Source organism: Saccostrea echinata, unplaced genomic scaffold (assembly GCF_033153115.1).
Source record: "Saccostrea echinata isolate AGI-Se365-2 ecotype Australia unplaced genomic scaffold, CSIRO_AGI_Sech_v1 ptg000029l, whole genome shotgun sequence".
In the NCBI taxonomy this organism is placed as follows: domain Eukaryota; kingdom Metazoa; phylum Mollusca; class Bivalvia; order Ostreida; family Ostreidae; genus Saccostrea; species Saccostrea echinata.
The window spans coordinates 36,132,633-36,153,608 of NW_026889778.1; the positions used below are offsets into that span (position 1 = coordinate 36,132,633).

The 20,976-nt window shown below is 33.1% G+C and overlaps 2 protein-coding genes across 2 annotated transcripts in view; both read left to right on the forward strand.

Moving 5' to 3' along the window:
* Window positions 1-20,976, forward strand: part of LOC133195246 (uncharacterized) — a 46,374-nt gene that overhangs the window by 14,258 nt on the left and 11,140 nt on the right. The gene's annotated exons all lie outside the window — the stretch shown is intronic.
* LOC133195874 (uncharacterized) lies at window positions 1,288-2,481 on the forward strand. The gene is made up of 2 exons (XM_061331843.1): window positions 1,288-1,650; window positions 1,921-2,481. The coding sequence occupies exons 1-2, from the start codon at window positions 1,347-1,349 to the stop codon at window positions 2,211-2,213; spliced, it is 597 nt and encodes a 198-aa protein (XP_061187827.1). The 5' UTR covers window positions 1,288-1,346; the 3' UTR covers window positions 2,214-2,481.

Genomic DNA, 20,976 nt, shown 5'->3' on the forward strand with positions numbered 1-20,976 from the left:
AAAATAATTTACCTATAATTACTCTATTTCATTATTAAAGAAAAATTTCTGGAAATATTCGATAAAAAGACGGCAGGAATGTCTGTCCCCTTTTATGAACCCATGTATATATTGCTGTTTATCGACTTTAATAGCGTGGGAGAGAAGTGAACACGGTTACTTCCTTTGATATGATTACAATGTGACGTAGTAGTTAAACTTCTCAACATGGAAAGCGTCAGCACGTCACGAAAAGTGAAATCCAAAAAGCTCTAATTCCTTCAAAAATAGTTTTTTTTTTCATTATTATTATTATCATTGATACATATTATTACTTGAATTTTTCACTTTCTTAATTGTCTCACAATATGCATTTCGCTCGCCTTCTTTCACAGGTATTAAAGATTGCTCTTGGTATCTTAGAGATTTACATCTCAAGATGGATACAGAAAACATTTACAGAAGAAAAATAATGTGTCAGGGTGAAGGAATTCGTCCTTATTAAATCATTGTATTGAGCTTACAATGTGATTATTTGAAAGCTTATACAATAAAAATAGTTCTAAGTTAAGGTACAACGGATTTCATAACCAGACTTAGAGACTTTATTCGCAGTAGAGAGGGGAGGAGGGTGTGAAAAAGGGGGCAATAATGAGTGGATAAATATCACCTTCAAAGTCTTATTTCCATATCTATGTTAATTCTTTTAAGGTATTCCATGTGTGGTATTCTTCGCTTCATTGTTCGATGCAGTTGAAAAGTTTCTGTTACCTTCATTATATACAAAGGGAATAATTCCCTTATCAGCTTGATATTGCTATGAATATTTATGTTCTTTAAATTTCTCATCTTATTTGATATGCAACTGTGGTCTAAGAAATTTATAATGATACCACGATGTTTGTGAATTTTTAGGGCTTTCAAACATAAGCGTTCTTTGATTATTTTAATGGAACTCAATTGCACAGTCTTTCATACGTTTTTAAACGAAAACTAATAAAAAATCATTCAATTCCTTGAAAAAAAAAAGGTCTTTCTTGATTATAAATGGATATCAAATTGAAGATCTGTTTCGATATGGAGATCATAACTAAACAAAGTTTAAGCTTTGAAAAATAAAAAAGAAGAATTATTCGTCAACTTCAAAGATTTAGACATTGTTTGAATTAGAGATCTTATCTCTTTTGCTTTTACAACATAAATTACTTCTTCATCCAATTTTGATAATATTTATTGCTAAGGTTGATCACTCTTGTTAATTATATACTCTCAATATTCAGTTTGACTTCAATATACCGGAGGCTTTAATCAAACTGAGACTATAACGTAAGGGACATCAAAATCAGCAAATATTGTTTCTATTTCGCATGGAGCTGAGGAAGATTTTCCTTTTTGTTTTCGCCACTTACATAGTTATTAATTCATTAGAACAAGAAAAATGGTCAAGGAATGAGGGCATGAATGATGTCTACACTGATTTGTCCATCCAATCTTACTACTCAGGCGTCGCATGCTTAGAATGTGCCATGAAGACCGCACGCGAGAATCGTAGAGCATTCTCATGTCACAATGGCAGAGAGATCTGTGTGATATTCGGTCTTTGTCATGTCAAGAGTATCCTTCCATCGTGGGATTGTTATCCTGAAGAAGGTTGGAGATATTTCTGTAAAGGTAAAACTGCATCGATTAAAATTTGCTCGTCAATTTTGCCTCTTCTTAAACTTTATGTGAAATAATCTATTTCTGAAACAGTCATTTTTATTGAGCTATTTTCTGGAATTATATATTTAATTCTTTAATTTTCAGATTTTCACTATATTTTTTCTATTTTCTTGATTTTTTACTCTATCTTGAATTGTTTTATCAACGTGATATGCACCGTACCCCGTAGTTTATTTTTAGAAATGACAACACTTTAAAAATATTTTTTAATCTTTTCAGAAGTGCGTCTCATAATAAGTAAAAAATCTTCTTGGATTCAAACAGGAATATCCCTAGCAAGAAGAAATTCAATTCGATTCAAAGTAAAGGTATCCAGTGATGCAGATGTGGCTCTGTCGTCTGGTAACTCAACCGCGGACCCCGCGTATTATATCATAATCGGAGGTCATAGCAATACAAAATCATGTATCAGAGTCGAATTATCAATAGGTGCAACTTGCTATTCGACATATCAGGGGTCTATTTTGAGTGGATCGGAGTATAAACGACTTCTGGATCACATGGACAAATAATCGCATTCGCGTGGGTACTGGCAATGTTATTGGGATCAGTGTAATCATGGACCACACTTTTGTTAATGCCTATTCAATCAACTCCCTCATGGTCAGGAACGCATATACGGCGACAAGTTGGTGGATAATATACTTATAAACACAGCTGAGAAAAAGAGATTAATATGCGCATATATGATTCATTCTGTAAAGGAAGTAAAACTTTTTTCAAACCAGTAAACTAATTGTTCAGAGAACAATTAGAGGTCTTTCCACCTTTTTAAGTGTTTCCCTGTCATTTGGGCTGAAAAAAATGAAGAAAAATGCAATAAATGCAAAAAAACAAAAAAAAAACAAAAAACTCCTCTAGCTGGGATCGAACTCAAAACCCTTGGTTTGAAAGGCAGGTGCGCTAACCATTAGGCCACGCACTCCAATAACAATATTATGTTAAAATGTTTAGGACTATAGAATAATTGCAAGCGTATTTTTAGAATCGGTAGGGGAAGAAAGAAGTTCCGTAAAAGGAAATAGTTCCTGAATTTGCAAACAGTATATTAAATAATAAGGGACGGGCTGCGTTAGAAAACATTAACACTGTTCCCTAATGAAAATGTATTAATGGACTGTAGCCGGATTCATCGATATTGTGAGCATGCTGAATTTTTTGTAAATAGCTTTGTTGTAAGCTTAAAAGATCGGGTTCGGATTTTAACATTTCTGACTGAATATCCTGAAATAACTATGATACATTTTAATAAGCATTTCTTTGGGTTAAATTAAACATAACATGCATTTTTAGAAGGGAAAGACGACAATGAAAGCGAAAATTGTTTTTAATCTACCGAAAATCGCTATTTCTGGAAACTGATTAATTCTAAATAAAAATCAAATAAATTCCAAATGCAAAAGAAAGAGAGAATGCTTGGTATTAAAATGTCATATAATATCAGGAGAATCGAATGCTGCTAACGACATCTGAAGAAATAGCCGATAAAAGGTTTAGATCATTTCTTCGTTCACCTGCACTTTAATTACAAACACAACAGAACTTGTAATTTTTGCCGTGAAACTTCAAGACTTCTATAAACTTATAGGACTCACCGTAAAACTCTCAAGAAGCTTTCTCTGAGGTCTATACTACAATTGTACCAAATACGGTGTCGATCCGAGGTCTGGTTTGAATTTGACAGAAATATTCTACGTTGTTGTTGATGTGATTTTTTTTTAAGAGGGGGGGGGGGAGGTTAATTATTTATTTTATGCCTCTTTTAAACTAAGAATTGTAACTACTTCCACATCCTTAAGCCTGATTGTGACCTTGGGTCAAGGTCAAAGGTCAAGGTTAAAAAAAAGAGAAATCTTTTCTATGTTTTTACCTGATACTGGAGCTGAATGCATGTCCTTACTTTTCCATTTGACCCAAGGTCAAGGTGAAAGGTCAAGGTCAAAGTTCAAGGTCATTTGGTAAATTGCCATATTTTACACATATATAAGGAATTTCTAATGTTTTTGAATGACCTTGACCTTTGACCTTGACCTATATTTCAAGGTCAAAGGTCGAACATGCCCATGCAGTTGATCCCATGTCTCTAGGATACACCGTTTTAAAAAAAGGTTCATTAAATGTAAGCGGTGTAAACTTTCAGGGGCAGAAACTCATACAAGGGACCAAAGAATGCTTTTGCAATGATAGAATGAAGAGCGTACTAAATGAGTCGAAGACACTGATGAAGGTTTGGAATCTCTACGGTTTACGGTTTCGGAGGAGTAGCTATAACAAGGTTTTGTTGCACAAGGGGTGACAACTTTTGAATGGGTCAAGCTCGGGGGACAAGAATGAAATCTTTGAAATAGTTTTAGAAGGACATATTATAGATGTAAAGATATTCAGTATATGTTGAAAGACAAAAGAGATATTAAAAGAGCTAATTTTCTCATATTTTGAATGACCTTGACCTTTGACCTCTATATAAATTTCAAGGTCAAAGGTCATACATGCCAATGCTATTGGTCCCATGTCTCTACGATTAATCGTTTAGGAAAAAATTAATTATTCGTAACCATCAAAAACTTTCAGGGGCAATAACTAATTAAAGGGGGTTTATGCAACCTTTCGCACTGAATAGATTGAAGAGTCTACTAAATTAGTCAAAGACATTAGTGAAGGTTTCCTATCTCTACGGTTTAGGGTTTCGAAGGAGTAGCGATAACAAGCTTTTATTGCGAAAGGGGTTGTAACTCCTTGAGGGGTCAAAGTTCATATACGCAGGGTCAACTGTAAAAATCTTTTACGAAGTGCATTCTTATGGACCATAAATCTTTTCGATAACTTTTAAAACAAAAAACCATTCGGCGGAAAAATAATAAAAATAATACTAATAAACTAGTAGACTAATTGTTCTCGAACAATTAGAGGTCTTTCCACCTTCTTTAAATTTCTTCAATTTTTTATTTTACTCTCTAAAGTTAATTTTTATACAAAAAGAATCCAGAAATGGCTTGAAAATAGAAAAAAATGAAAATTTTGAAAATTTTGAAATGACCTTGACCTTTGACCTTTACCACACATTAAAGGTCAAAGGTCAAGAATCACATTGCAATTATTTTAATGCTTCTAGGACTTATACTTTTAAAGTTATAAGGCCTACTATTAAGCGCAAAGCCGTTAAAGGGCGATAACTCATATAAAGGGTCATCAAATCCTTTCGCACTGAATAGATTGAAGTTGTGTCTAAAGACCCTGAAGACATTAGTGAAGGTTTGATGTCTCTACGGTCTACGGTTTCAGAGGAGTAGCGATAACAAGGTTTTTCGCACAAGGGGCAATAACTTTCAAAGGGGTTAAGCTTAGGGGACAAGAATGAAATCTTTGAAATAGTTTTAGAAGGACATATTAAAGATGCAAAGACCTATAGTATATGTTGAAAGACAAGAGAGTTATAAATATCTCATAGTTTGAATGACCTTGACCTTTGACCTTGACATAAATTTCAAGGTCAAAGGTCAAAGAATTCAATGCAGTTGGTTTCATGTCTCTACGACTTATGGTTTTGAAAATTTTTAATTTTTCATGAATATCAAAAACTTTCAGGGGCAATAACTCATTGAAGTGGTCAACGAATTCTTTCGCAATGAATAGATTGAAGAATCCCCTCAATTAGTCAAAGACATTGGTGAAGGTTTCGTGCCTCTACGGTTTCAAAGGAGTAGCGATAACAAGCTATTCTTGCAAAAGGGGCAATAACTTCGTAAGAGGTCAAAGTTCAAACATGGGGGATCGTTTTTTGGAATAACTTTTAATATCCAGTATCATGAACTATAAAGTTTTTCGATAAGTCTTGCGGTTTCAAAAGTCCGGGAAGAAAAATAATAATAACTAGTAGACTAATTGTTCTCGAACAATTAGAGGTCTTTCCACCTTCTTTAAATTTTCTATATTCTTCACATTTAAGTCTCTACTGTTTATTTTTATACAAAAGAAACCAGAAATGGCTAAAGAGATGGAAAAAATAGCAACTTAAAAAATTTGAAATGACCTTGACCTTTGACCTTGAACAAATATTCAAGGTCAAAGGTCAAGGGTCAAATTGCAATTAACCCCATGCTTCTACGACTTTTAGTTTTAAAGTTATAAGGTTTACTAGTAAGTGCAAAGACATTAAAGGGCGATAACTCATATAAGGGGTCTGGGGATACTTTCGCACTGATAGACTGAAGTTGTGTTTAAAGACCCTGAATACATTAGTGAAGGTTTCGTGTCTCTGTGGTTTACGGTTTCAGAGGAGTAGCGATAACAAGGTTTTTTGCACAAGGGGCAATAACTTTTAAAAGGGTTAAGATTAGGGTACAAGATTGAAATGTTTGAAATAGTTTTAAAAGTACATATTAAAGATGTTAAGATATACTGTATATGTTGAAAGACAAAAGGGCTATAAAAAGAGCTTTATTTCTCATATTTGGAATGACCTTGACCTTTGACCTTGACATAAACTTCAAGGTCTAAGGTCAAAGAATCTAATGCAGTTGGTTTCATGTCTCTATGTCTTATCGTTTTGAAAATTTTTCATTATTTGTAAACTTCAACAACTTTCAGGGGCATTAACTCATAAAAGGGGTCGACGAATACTTTCGCAATGATACAATGAAGCAAGTACTTAGATAGTCGAAGACATTGATGAAGGTTTTGTATCTCTACGGTTTACGCTTTCGGAGGAGTAGCGATAACAAGTTTTCTAGCGAAAGGGGCAATAACTGCGAAAGGGGTCATAGGTTATATGCGTTGGATCAAATTTGTTCATAACTTTTTATGACCTTTACGATGAACAAAAAATCTTTTCGATAAATGTCGAAACAAAAAATCAGCGGAAGAAAAATAATAATAATAAGAATAATAAGAATAACTAGTAGACTAATTGTTCTCGAACAATTAGAGGTCTTTCCACCTTTAAATTTCATATATTCTTCATATTTAACTCTCTACTCTTTATTTTTATACAAAAGAAACCAGAAATGGCTTGAGAGATGGAAAAAATGAAAAATTAAAAATTTTGAAATGACCTTGACCTTTGACCTTGAACAAATATTCAAAGTCAAAGGCCAAGGGTCACATTACAATTAACCCCATGCTTCTACCACTTTTAGCTTTAAAGTTATAAGGTTTACTAGTAAGCGCAAAGACGTTAAAGGGCGATAACTCATATAAGGGGTCATCGGATACTTTCGCACTGAATAGATTGAAGTTGTGTCTAAAGACACTGAATACATTAGTGAAGGTTTCGTGTCTCTGCGGTTTACGGTTTCAGAGGAGTAGCGATAACAAGGTTTTTCGCACAAGGGGCAATAACTTTTAAAAGGGTTAAGCTAAGGGGACAAGATTGAAATCTTTGAAATAGTTTTAAAAGTACATATTAAAGATGCAAAGATATACTGTATATGTTGAAAGACAAAAGAGCTATAAAAAGAGCTTTATTTCTTTTATTTGGAATGACCTTGACCTTTGACCTTGACATAAACTTCAAGGTCTAGGGTTAAGGAATCTAATGCAGTTAGTTTCATGTCTCTACGACTTATCGTTTTGAAAATTTTTCATTATTTGTAAACTTCAAAAACTTTCAGGGGCAACAACTCATAAAAGGGCTCAACGAATCCTTTCGTAATGAATAGATTGAAGAGTCTCCTCAATTAGTCGAAGACATTGGTGAAGGTTTCGTACCTCTATGGTTTACGGTTTCAGAGGAGTAGCGATAACAAGGTTTCTAGCGAAAGGGGCAATAACTACGAAAGAGGTCATAGGTTATACGCGTTGGGTCAAATTTGTTCATAACTTTTTATGACCTTTACGATGAAAAAAAAATCTTTTCGATAAATGTCGAAACAAAAAAATCAGCGGAAGAAAAATAATAATAATAAGAATAATAATAATAATAATAATAATAATAATAAACAGAAGAAAATCAATAGGTCTTTCCACAGAAAGGTGGAAAGACCTAATAATAAACAGAAGAAAATCAATAGGTCTTTCCACAGAAAGGTGGAAAGACCTAACTAGGAGACTAATTGTTCAGAGAACAATTAGAGGCCTTTCCACCTTTTTAAGTGTTTCCGTGAGATTTGGGTTGTAATAAAGAAGAAAAAAGCAAGAAATAAAAAAAAAAAAGAGGTTCCTCCAGCATGGATCGAACCCAAAACCCTTGGTTTGAAAGGCAGGTGCGCTAATCATTAGGCCACGCACTCCGATGAAGATGGAGGTAGTAAATATATTGTTTAGGAATAAATAGGAATATAAGAGCACGTGTCCTTTTGTTTGTTGTCCAATGTAGTAATCAGTAATAAATTGTTTTGAGAAACACGATTGGTGTATAATAAAAAAGCAGATTTTCTGTAAAAATAATTTATTTGAGTAGGTTTATACTCTGAATAAATGGAGTTAATCATCTAGAGCCTAGGATACATTAGAACTGCTGTGCCGAGACTTTGTTTACGAATTTATGAAAAATGTCGCGTTCGGTTTGACCGAATATGGTGATTCAAAATAATAGGTCAGATTTAATAAACATCTCCATGTGGGTTGAGTTAAATGTAACTAGCATAAATTAAATTTCAGACATGCATTTCAGGAAGAAAAATAAAGGTGTCAATGTGAGCGTGGAAATTTATTTGATAGGAAAAATCGCTATTTTCGAGACTCATTCCATTAACATTAAATCTAAATAAAATTGAAATAAATCCCACATACTAAAGAAATCAAGAATGCTTGGTATTAAAATATTGTATTAGAGCAGGAGAATCGAATGCTATTAATAACAACTGAAGAAATAGCCGATAAAAGCTTAAATTCATTTTTATGCTCACCAGCACCTAAATTTCAGATGGAAAAAAAAATGTAGTATTTGCCGATAAAATTCATAATTTCGTTACACTTCAGAGACTCACCGTAAAACTTTCGGGAAACTTTTTTTGAGGTCTTTTCTGCAGTTTCTTAAAATCTTATGTCGATCCGAGGTGTATGAGTTTTAGAGAAATTTTCTACGTTGCTATTGATTTTTTTTTTTTTTCAAAAGGGAGGGGGGGTTGGGTTGAGGAGATTTATTTATTTATTTATTCCTAACATTTTTAGAAGTAAGAGTTGTAGCAACCTCCACGAACTTAATCTTGATTGTGACCTTTGGGTTAAAGGTCAAGGTCATTAAAAAAAACAACTTTGCTTTAAACTGAGTTCAACACTGAAATGTACATGAATCTAGATGCATGTTCTGAATTTTTTTACCCTTGAGTCAGTGTCAAGGTCAAAGGTTAAAGGTCATTTAAATAAATAGCTGATATCAAGAATTTATATAGTTTTCAATGACCTTGACATACATTTCAAGGTCAAAGGTCAAACATGCCCATGCAGTTTGTTCCACGTCTCTAGGTTAGACCCTTTGGAAAAAAGTTCATTAAATGTAAGCAGCGAAAACTTTCAGGGACAGTAACTCATAGAAGGGGCCAAAGAACCCTTTCGCACTGTATAGATTGAAGAGTGTACTAAATGAGTCGAAGACACTGATGAAGGTTTGGAATCTCTACGCTTTACGGTTTCAGAGGAGTAGCGATAACAAGGTTTTATTGCGAAAGGGGTGACAACTTTTGAATGGGTCAAGCTTGGGGGACAAGAATGAAATCTTTAAAATAGTTTTAGAAGGACAAATTAAAGATGCAAAGATATGTAGTATATGTTGAAAGACAAAAGAGCTATAAAAAGAGCTAATTTTTTCTTATATTTTGAATGACCTTGACCTTTGACCTTGACCTTAACTTCAAGGTATAAGGTCAAAGAATCTTATGCAGTTGGTCCTATTTCTTTACGACTTATCGTTAAGAAAATTTTTCATTATTCGTAAACACCAAAAAATCTCAGGGGCGATAACTTATGAAAGGGCTCGACAAATCATTTTGCAATGAAAAGAGTGAAAAGTCCTCTCAAGTAGTCGAAAACATTGGTAATGGTTTCGAACCTTTGCGGTTTATGATTTCGAAGGAGTAGCGATAACAAGGTTTTTCGTTCAAAGGGCAAGAACGCCAAAAGGGGTCATAGGTCATACTCGTTGCGTAGTTTTTCGAAATAACTTTTGATGTGAAGTATCATGAACTATAAAGTTCTTCGAAAAGTCTTTCGGTTCAAAAGGCGGTAACGGAAAAATAATAATAATAATAAACATAAGCATTATCTATAGGTCTTTCCACAGAAAGGTGGAAAGACCTAATAACTAGGAAACTAATTGTTCTCGAACAATTAGAGGTCTTTTCACCTTCTTCAAATTTCTTTAATTTTTATATTCTACTCTCTAGAGTTAATTTTTATAGAAAAAGAATCCATGAATGGCCTGAAAGATAGAAAAAATGGAAATTTTAAAAGTTTGAAATGACCTTGACCTTTGACCTTTACCACATATTGAAGGTCAAAGGTCAAGAATCACATTGCAATTGGTTCCATGCTTCTAGGACTTATACTTTTAAAGTTATAAGGCCTACTATTAAGCGCAAGGACGTTTAAGGGCTATAACTCATATCAGGGGTCATCGGATCCTTTCACACTGTATAGATTGAAGTTGTGTCTAAAGACCCTGAAGACATTAGTGAAGATTTGATGTCTCTACGGTATACGGTTTCAGAGGAGTAGCGATAACAAGGTTTTTCGCACAAGGGGCAATAACTTTCAAAGGGGTTAAGAGTAGGGGACAAGAATGAAATCTTTGAAATAGATTTAAGAGTGCATATTAATGATGCAAAGACAGATAGTATATGTTGAAAGACAAAAGAGATGTAAAAAGAGCTTAATTTCTCATTTTTGAAATGACCTTGACCTTTGACCTTTGCGTATATTTTAAGTTCAGAAGTCAATAAATCTTATGCATTTGGTCCCATGTCTCTATGACTTATGGTTTTGAAAATTTTTAATTATTCGTAAACATCAAAAACTTTCAGGGGCAATAACTCATAAAAGGGGTCGACGAATACTTTCGCAATGAAAAGATTGAAGAGTCCCCTCAATTAGTTGAAAACATTGGTGATGGTTCCGTACCTCTACGGTTTACGGTTTTGAAGGAGCAGCGATAACAAGCTTTACGGTGAAAGGGGTAATAACTCCTTGAGGGATCAAAGTTCATATACGCAGGGTCAACTGCGAAAATCTTTTACAGAGTACATTCTCATGGACTATAAATCTTTTCGATAAATCTTGAAACTCAAAATCACACGGCGGAAAAATAATAAAAATAACTAGTAGACTAATTGTTCTCGAACAATTAGAGGTCTTTCCACCTTCTTTAAATTTCATATTATATTTTTCATATTTTACTCTCTAAAGTTAATTTTTAAACAAAAAGAATCCATAAATGGCTTAAAAGATAGAAAAAATGAAAAATTCGAAAATTTTGAAATGACCTTGACCTTTGACCTAGGATAAATATTCAAGGTCAAATGTCAAGGGTCACATTGCACTTGACCACATGCTTCTACGACTTTTAGTTTTAAAGTTTTAAGGTTTAATAGTAAGCGCAAAGCCGTTAAAGGGCAATAACTCATAAAAGGGGTCATCGGATACTTTCGCACTGAATAGATTGAAGTTGTGTCTAAAGACCCTGAAGACATTGGTGAAGGTTTTGTGTCTCTACGGTTTACAGTTTCAGAGGAGTAGCGATAACAAGGTTTTCAGTAAAAGGGGCAATAACTTTTAAAGGGGTAAATCTTAGGGGACAAGTATGAAATCTTTGAAATAGTTTTAAGAGGACATATTAAGGATGCAAAGATATTTAGTATATGTTGAAAGACAAAATAGATATAAAAAGAGCTTAATTTCTCATATTTTGAATGACTTTGACCTTTGACCTTTGCATATATTTAAGGTCAAAGGTCAATGAACCTTATGCAGTTAGTCCCATGTCTCTACGACTTATCGTTTTGAAAATTTTTAATTATTTGTAAACATCAAAACTTTCAGGGGCAATAACTCATAAAAGGGGTTGACGAATACTTTCGCAATAAAAAGATTGAAGAGTCCCCTCAATTAGTCAAATACATTGGTGAAGGTTTTGGACCTCTATGGTTTACGGTTTCGAAGGAGTAGCGATAACAAGCTTATATTGCGAAAGGGGTAATAACTCTTTGATGGGTCAAAGTTCATATACACAGGGTCAACTGCAAAAATCTTTTATGGAGTACATTCTTATGGACTATAAATCTTTTCGATATATCTTGAAACTCAAAATCACACGGCGGAAAAATAATAAAAAATAAGAAACAGAAGAATATCAATAGGTCTTTCCACAGAAAGGTGGAAAGACCTAATAAGAAACAGAAGAAAATCAATAGGTCTTTCCACAGAAAGGTGGAAAGACCTAAAAACAGAACAATTTCAATAGGTCTTTCCACAGAAAGGTGGAAAGACCTAAAAAAAAAACTTTGCCTTCTCTAGCAGTAAACTGAAATACACCTAATGTATCAGGTTGTATTATTCATGAGTAGTTCTTAGATTTTTTGTCTTAACAGCTTTTTATTGATATAATTCCTAAAGTATACTAATTAAAGACAGTGCAGAAACAAAGACAAAAGAATAAAAATATTAATGTTTGCATGCAATTACTGCTAACCATGAAAATATGAGAACAGTTTGAATAGTTGTTATAAATATATAGGTGTGGGTCTCAGTTATATTATTGCAATTTTCCTTTTTTTTTGTTTTGGCATTTTTTAAGATTGAAAAGCTTGAAAATTTCAGTCGTACGAAAATAAGACCCCCCAAGTTATCTCCCTTGCCTTGAACGGCATTTAACCAGTGTAATATTTGAATATTTTTAAATCATGCATTTTCAGTTGATTCGATACGCAAGAGCATGCTCTACGTACGAACAATTTCGAAAACGAGGCAAGCTATTGACAAGCAAGTTGATGAAACAGGGATAACAACGATCTCGTTTGAAGTCAACATTTGGCAAGTTCTTTGGTCCATTCAATGACCAATTCACCAAATACAATCTATCATTATGTCGAATGCTAACTGAAGTTTTTCACACTTATTGTTAGGATATTATTTATACACTGAATTGTCTGCGGATTATTCCTTTGATCGATCATGACAAGGAGCACGCGGCAAGTGTGACCCGTCGACAGGGAATACTTTCTCCTCCATGGCACCTGATCCCACCTCTGATGATTTTAGAGGTCCGTGTTTGCTCTGCTCCCAATTTCTATTGTTTCAGTGGACTTTTGAGCTTGATAACTGTTCGTTCTCTCCATATTTCATTCTACCAATCGCAAAAGAGAGGAAGTGCATAGTCCAAATACTATAAAATACTTCTATTCTGTATATATACCGTCCTCTTTGGAATATGGTTATACTTATTTTACTTCTCTTAAAATGTTTCTTTTATGAAGTTAGGAAGGTAAAATTGCATTCATTATTTTTCAGAGTCTAATAATTTTCACATGAAGCAATACACTGGGGTATAATGTGCTATGCTTTCTCAAAAAAACTTCATTCAAATTTTGACTCCAATTTTAATTTTCTGTAATATGTTTGTTGGCGAGTTCTCCAACATCAAAGAGTTCCGCAAAGCTATATCCCGGAGTATAAACTGTGCTACATGTATCCATACCTTAGGAAATGTTTAAATTAGTATCATGATAAAACACGTATCCATTGGCTTTAAGTGGGATCGCCCTTTCGTCAAACCCTTGACAAGAAATATTCTAGGGCAAGCCTTCCCTACTCAAAGCAAGGAAGTGCACAGTGCTATACAATGTTAATTCTAAACTCCATACTAGTTTCTTGAAATATGAAAAGAAATTGAACAGTGGAAGTTTGATGTGATGTACACCATGAATATAATGGTTAGTTTTAAGAGTTCCAATTTGAATTATTTTCTAATAATATTTGTGTGAAATTTGCGTAAGAATTGCATTCGCAACTGTCACAATCTTGATTCCTCCGTGCATGAGTTTAATCAGTGCATTCATCATTCTAAGAGAATATTATTTCACCTAACAAGGCAGCCCATAATTGGTCGAGAATAGTGGGGGCATTCAGACGTATTCTTGCCCAACTGTCCAGTTATTCCCACGTATGTTCCATTTGAGGCAGTGTAGTGAGTAAATGTGATGGTTAAAATGATAGTTTTCACGACTATGCTACATTGGGCCTGGGGTTACATGTATCATATTCGGGAATTACGCAGAACTCTCACTTGAGCGAGTAAGAGAAAGACCGGCGTACATGTATAAGAGCGAATTTAAGAAAATGACCATCAAATTGAATTTTTTTGAAAAAAAATCAACTAACCGTAACATATGATTTACTTATATCATCATGCATGTACATGCATTCTAGTTAAAATTCCTGAAGGTACAATAGAATAGGCAATTGCATAAGAAAGTTTTAGAATTTTTATTAGTAAAACTTTATTTGAAAAAAAGAAAATATTACTACATCCTAAATGACTTTCTAGAATTCATAATCAAAGAAAATATAGTTTTTTATGCTTCAAAGTAGTGCCAGAGATAAATGGTAAGATCTAAACCTTGATTGAGTTTCTTCTCTTGTATATGTGAAAGAAATTTGCTTTTTGATTTTGATTGTTATTTTACATTTTTTTTTTTTCAATTCTGGTATGAAAAGTTTTATGTGAAAGAAATATGATAAAATAAATTCCCAAAAATTACTTTTTGGTTCAATGATAATTATAAAACAGTTTTGTTGCACTCCTGACTGCACAAAAGTAAGACCATAGAACACAAAAATTCAAAAAGCGTTGGCAACATCAAGTGGTGACAAAATTGTGCAATGCTTATGGTATAATACTTATGGTTAAAACACATCAAAGTACTTAAACTTGTCTTTATATCTTGAATTATTCCTTATCTATGTAAAAAAAAGCTCAAAATATATATAAAGATAAAAGTATATTTTATATTACATTTTCCTTCACGGGACAAACACTGTTAGCAATTGAGTTCAACTAGAAAACATTCTACTCATCGATTTTTTTTCTGTATATTTATTCATTTTTGATCAGCAATAATTCTAACAATTTAGTTGCCCTCATGACCAAGAGCATACTAGTTTTTAAAGTAGAATTGTGAAGCATGAATTACATCAGGACATGTTCTATTGTTTCAGTATTACTTGAATTTATAACATTTTTAGTCTGTTTTTTTAAACCTTCATAAAAATATTCAAAGAAAAGATAAAAACACATGAAACATGTGGAGAAAACGAACAGTATTCGAGCTCAAACGTCCATTAAACATTACAAAATAGGAGAAGAGCAAACACAGACCTCTCAGACATCAGAGGTGGGATCAGGTGCCATGGAGGAGTGAGCATCCCCTGCAGACCGGTCACACCCGTCGTGTTCTCCTTGTCATGATCGGGAAATAACGGAAATTCCGTCGACAAATCAGTGTGTAAATAATGGCCTAACAATTAGTATGAAAAAAGTCAGTCAGCATTTGATTAAATTAAGGATTTTATTTGCTGACAAGGTCATTGTATCGACCATAGAACTTACAAAATGATGACTGTAAACGAGACTGATGGTACTTGTTTCATCAACTTGTTTGTCAAAAATTTACCTCGTTTTAGAAATTGTTCATACGTAGAGCATGCTCATGTGTATCGAATCAATTGAGAGATATAAACCCCGTATGCAGGAGATAAGGGTATATTGCTGCATAAGTAAGGGAAGCTGACGATTGAAAAGTCATCACGTTTATCATAAAGCTTTGTTGTTAGATTGCAATTAACGTCTTTTTCTAATAAAATATCCAAATATAAAACAGATGTGTCAGACTCTGTGGTATTGGTAGTATCTTTTATCTCAAGCTCACCGGGATATATCCTGTCGACATAAGAATAAAAATGACCATTGTTAATTGACAATACGTCGTCGATATATCTAAATGTCGAGTTGAAGGCCACAGCAAGTGTTTTCTTCTTTTCACGTAAAAGATTTTGAACAAATTCTGCTTCATATGAATACAAAAATAAGTCTGCCAATAACGGGGCGCAATTGGTACCCAGTGGAATTCCAACAGATTGTTGGAGGATCTGGTCTCCAAAAACCACATAGATATTGTCAATCAGAAACTCGAGCATCTTTTTAATGTCAGCTTCAGAGTACTTGTGTGTACAATCAGATTATTTTTTAACAAAGTAATTTTGCAAATGACCAATGACAAGGTAAGTAAATTTACGAGTTCCATTTTTATTGAAAAAGAAGCTGTCAACGATGTCAGAAAGTCTGGACTTAAATTTATCTTGGGGAATGCATATCTTGGGGAATGCATATAAAGTTGAAAAGTCATAAGTTTTTATGTTGTTGATTTTAGTAAAATTTTGTGATTTTAAATATTCCAAAAGTTCCTTGGAATTTTTTAGTATCCACATCTGATTTACACTACTTCTCGAATATATTGTTGCACAGTACTCTTGAAGTTTCTCCTTCACTATTGTTAATATCTTAGTGAGGAGTAAAGAAAGAGGTTTGGTAGAACATTTACTGGAACCCGCTATGTATCTTTGTAAGGATTTTTATGAAGTTTCGGAATTCAATATAGATATGGTAATTCAAATTCATTTTGTTTGTTTGGAATATTAAAAATATTCAAAACTGACATATGATTTTGAAGAATTAAATCCTCAGAAATGGAGCTATGGGTATAAGTTGGATTACCACTTGTAGAATTAAATCCCAATTCCTCTAAATATCTAATTCTTTTTTCACTTCCGATTTATTGAATACAGAAGGATAGATGGTTTTATTACTGCCCCTCATTCGTTTAATGCCGAAAAAGTCCGAGAGATTCCGAATAAAAAAAATCCAGATCGAAGCTAGAGCGTACGAGAATCGTGTACAAAGCGTGTGAGAAACGTGTACAAAGCGATTCATGCAGCCTTTCGTGCAAAGCGTTTCGTGTAAACCGTGTAGCGTTTCGTGCGAACCGTGTAGCGAGCGTGCACTGTTCGTGCAGCGTGCGTGTGAGGTAGTAGCACGTTTCAGGTTCTGTTACTATAGTAAACTATAGCTAACTATAGTATTTTGGGGGGTTGCACTCCTGACATAATTGGGTATCCATGGATACTTGACTCTCATTAATGCTGCTTGTGATTAATATAACATTTTTTTTTTTATAACATTTTTAAATTTACATGGTATATCAGTTATTGGTTTTCACTTTGAAAATTCTATTTTGACTAAATTGTCATTACAGATTTTTAAAATAAATATTTTTTGGAAACACTACATTTTTTCTGTTGCACTTCTGACATGGTATAATATTTTTTTTTCAGCTTCAGCCATGACCACAAATTGGTAAAACAAAATTTGCTATTGTCTACAGTTAAAGCTCAATACTTTGAATATTATCAGAAAATCCTTTATCTCCAGCATAAACCAGTATTATTCATTTCACAGATCTTCAAAGAATTTTGAATTTTCAAAATGTCACAAAAAATGTTGCACTCCTGACATTTTTTAGATCATTTTTGGGCATACCTTTTTCGTGTCTTGAGATTTCAATAAGATATTTGGCAGGTATTTAGACAATATCAATAGACATATGCTAAGACATAGAGGTCTGTATTTTAGTGCAGATCGATAAATATGTCTGGTCTTTATTTTAAATTCACTCATAAGCTGGAATTCATGAGCTCACAGACGGTTGCTTCCATTTTTTGGCTGGTTTAGAGGATACAATTGCCTACCGTTATCATCAGCAGTTTCAATGGTAAAACCTTGGCGAGTACAAAAGTGACTATATAAATGGCCCTGTTTTGACATGGCATCCATACGTGGGGTTGGTCGGCAACCCTTCCAGTTGCTCTCAGGAGACTGAGAACATGTTTATTCACAACGATGTTGTTGTTTGACCTTACATTAGCAAGTAATAGACAGACCATCTAAACTTCCGTCAGCCGAACCATGATTGTAAAAACAAAAAAAATTTTCACAAAATTAACAAGTATTCCTGTGACAAATTTTCACTATTTTCGGACATAGTATAAATTGATTATGGTATATTATGTTACCCTACATTTTTTTTATCCCATTAGTAAATTTGTTTTGCATAACTTTGAACATGTTGAAATCGTTTAGAAATCCAAATTTTTAATGCTTCAATTTTTAAGACGAGAAAATTGAATGTAAATTACAAAAAAGCACGATATTTGTTATTGTAATGATGCGCTGTTTCCAAAATGGAATTATGATTTTCAGGTTGATTGTACTCCCTATTAGGCCTATTAAAAAAGTAGACAGATTTGAAAAATAAAGAATGAGGGCGGTTTTGGTTCGAACATGTGATAAGGAAAGGGAAAATAATATTTCCCGATATTGTGTTTTGATTTGCTAAATATGCCTTGAAATATGGTTAGATATATAATTTGGTAGGAACTTTTAAATTTTAATACACGTTTTTCTATAAACTGATATCAAACAATCTGCTTCATAGTTCTTTTAAAACCCAATGCATGTTTATAGCGAATATAACATAGCAGAATGCATAATCTGTCTATGACGGGGAGATATCGATATCTGTTGGTTCGATCCTGGTTTAGGGTGTTTATTTATTTTCTTTTTAAACAGTCTAATCAGTTGTCGGTTTAATTCTTTTATATACTTCTGTTTTAGAATTTTCAATAAAGTTAAATTTTGATTCTGTTGAACCAAAAGACCAAAGCCATTCCTTCCACCAACTTAAAGTTTATCACATCTGCATTCATCTAAATCCTATTATTTTATAGCCGTTTATTAATTATGTGAAATGTTACATATGTTATCGTAACTGTTAAGATATTTCAATGTAATGTAAAATTTTCTTTCGTATTGTCTGCAAAGGCTAGCTGTGACCAACCGACTAAATCGTGTGCTTGACATGGACATTTAAGTTTAAACGTATTAAATTATCACTTATAAATAAACTTATCAAATTAAGCTTAAACTATAAAAAAGTTGTATACATCATTCCCGCAGATTACACGCCAAATACGCCCACCTTCTTTAGGAAAAATAAGTAGTATATTATATAAATTGCTATTTTACACTCTGATCCAGTAATAAGATATACCTTCTCCCAAGTAATTCATTTTTTTTAAAATATTTTTTTACTAATATAAATTGCTTATTAGGGATACCCCAAAGATTTCCAAAATGCCAGAAATTAATTTGCATTTAATTTTTTTTTTTTCATTTTCAAAGATAACAATAAAAGTATATATCAATTGAAAGCTTGTTAAAATTATTATTTTATTATCCTAATTAAACTTTAATTAATAACTTATTTAAAGATCATTCAAATATTAATGTAAATTTTAGTGCATAAATAATTTATAAATCAACTTGTTGTAATTTACCCCCCAAGGTAGTCAATTGCCAATGAAAGGGCGAATGAAAACTTTTCTTTTAGAATTTAAAGCAAATGAAAACGTTTTGCTGCCAAACTTTTCTGATAAAAATTCAGTGCATACAGTCTGCATATTTTAATAATAAGTGTTCTATCGTTCTGTTGCCAAAGAACTTTTTTCCATCCAGATGATGCTATGGTATTAGTGAAATAGTGAAATATTTATCTTCCGCTGAATAATTAAAACAAGAAGAGGGCAAATTAAGTTTTAAGAATTTGTGCCCAATTCCATATTGTACATGTAGATATTTAATACTAGAAAAATCAAATCAATCAAAAGGAACAAAAATTAATTTAATGTTTTCATGCAAAGGATTCAAAATATTTTCATGTTCCAAAACCTGTATATTTCCTTACGATACTTAACCTGGATTCTTTTAAAAAGACTACTTTGGTTGAAAGCCCGTCATTTTTAAAAATCAGGAATAGCTACATGTATGGAATATATTTGGAAATAAGCTTAAGCTTGGTTTTCAATTCGTATTAACACATCATCATTAGGACCATAGGTAGCAGTTTTAGTTGAGGGCACAACCAAATATTTTCAGGATGGGGAAGGTACTACGAAACAAAAATTCCTTGACAAGCAAAAAAGCTCAGCTTTAAGGAGGCAAAAGCATAAAGTAGCTATGTTTCCTATAATATACCATATAACGGCATTTTTGAGGGCCCCTCCCGTGCACCCCTCTTCAGTTTCCTACGGCCATAATCATATGTGTTTCATCTGTGCGATTATTTAACAAACCATGAGCTGGAAATGCATTTAACTTGAAGAAGAAAAAAGAATCCTTAAAGAACCTCTATTATATATAAAATACATTCATAAGAGAGAAAAAAGTTGTATAAATACACGTACTTTGAAATATATATTTCTTAGTACTTTATAGCTGACACGCGGCAATTTTAAAACTCTGTTTGATTGATACACGTATATTGTTCTCCTACACTGCCCATGAATGTAGTCACGTGCAATAATATGAATGAAAGGAAAATGATTGAAAGTAATGCAACTCTGATCAGTGTAATTATATTTCTCTAACAGGAATTTCAAATTCCAAAATTATAGCTTATCGCTATCAAATAAGTGCAGCTTGGGAAATATTACAAAAAGTGTCAACTTTTTTTTATTACATAGAACTACATGTAAATGTTATAGACATCATATTAAAAGAAATAAAATTATACGTGTAATTAACTCCATATGAGTACATTAGATCATGCCTACCCAACCAGGATAGATAAAATCAGAAATTTCCCCTCCTCGAAAGGCATTAGAAAATAAAGAGCCAGGGGTATATAAATGTTTATAGTATACAACTGTTCCACGTGTCATCCACCCTGCCCACCAACCAAAGGTTCCAGATGACATAATCACATGATTACAAAGAGATAAAATAGCCATATCAATAATTGGTCTATTATCATGCAGAAAAAATATATTTTCTTCCTCGTGTAGCTTTTGTTTTAACCAGCCTATCTCATTTGAAGCAGCAATAAAGAAAACTCTCTTTGTTTTAAATTTGTCCCTAAAATACTTCATTGCATTGAGATAATATGTTTCATTCGGCGTGACGTAGCCATAATTCTTGGCAGGTTTAGACACGTAATCGCCTCTTCTCGAATGAATGCCAATTACTACATCTTCCGATGTATCCCTGAATCCCATTTCATTCAAAATGTCAGACAGTTTTTCACGAGCTTCATCTTGAATTTCGGAATTGAATGTAAAAAGTTCCCTGATTTCATCTTCATATTGAGTCCAATACTTCCATGACTGAAAATAGCCATGAAAATAAACTCTTTTGTTCATGGACAGTTTTGTAAATTTTTCATCATAAGAACACGG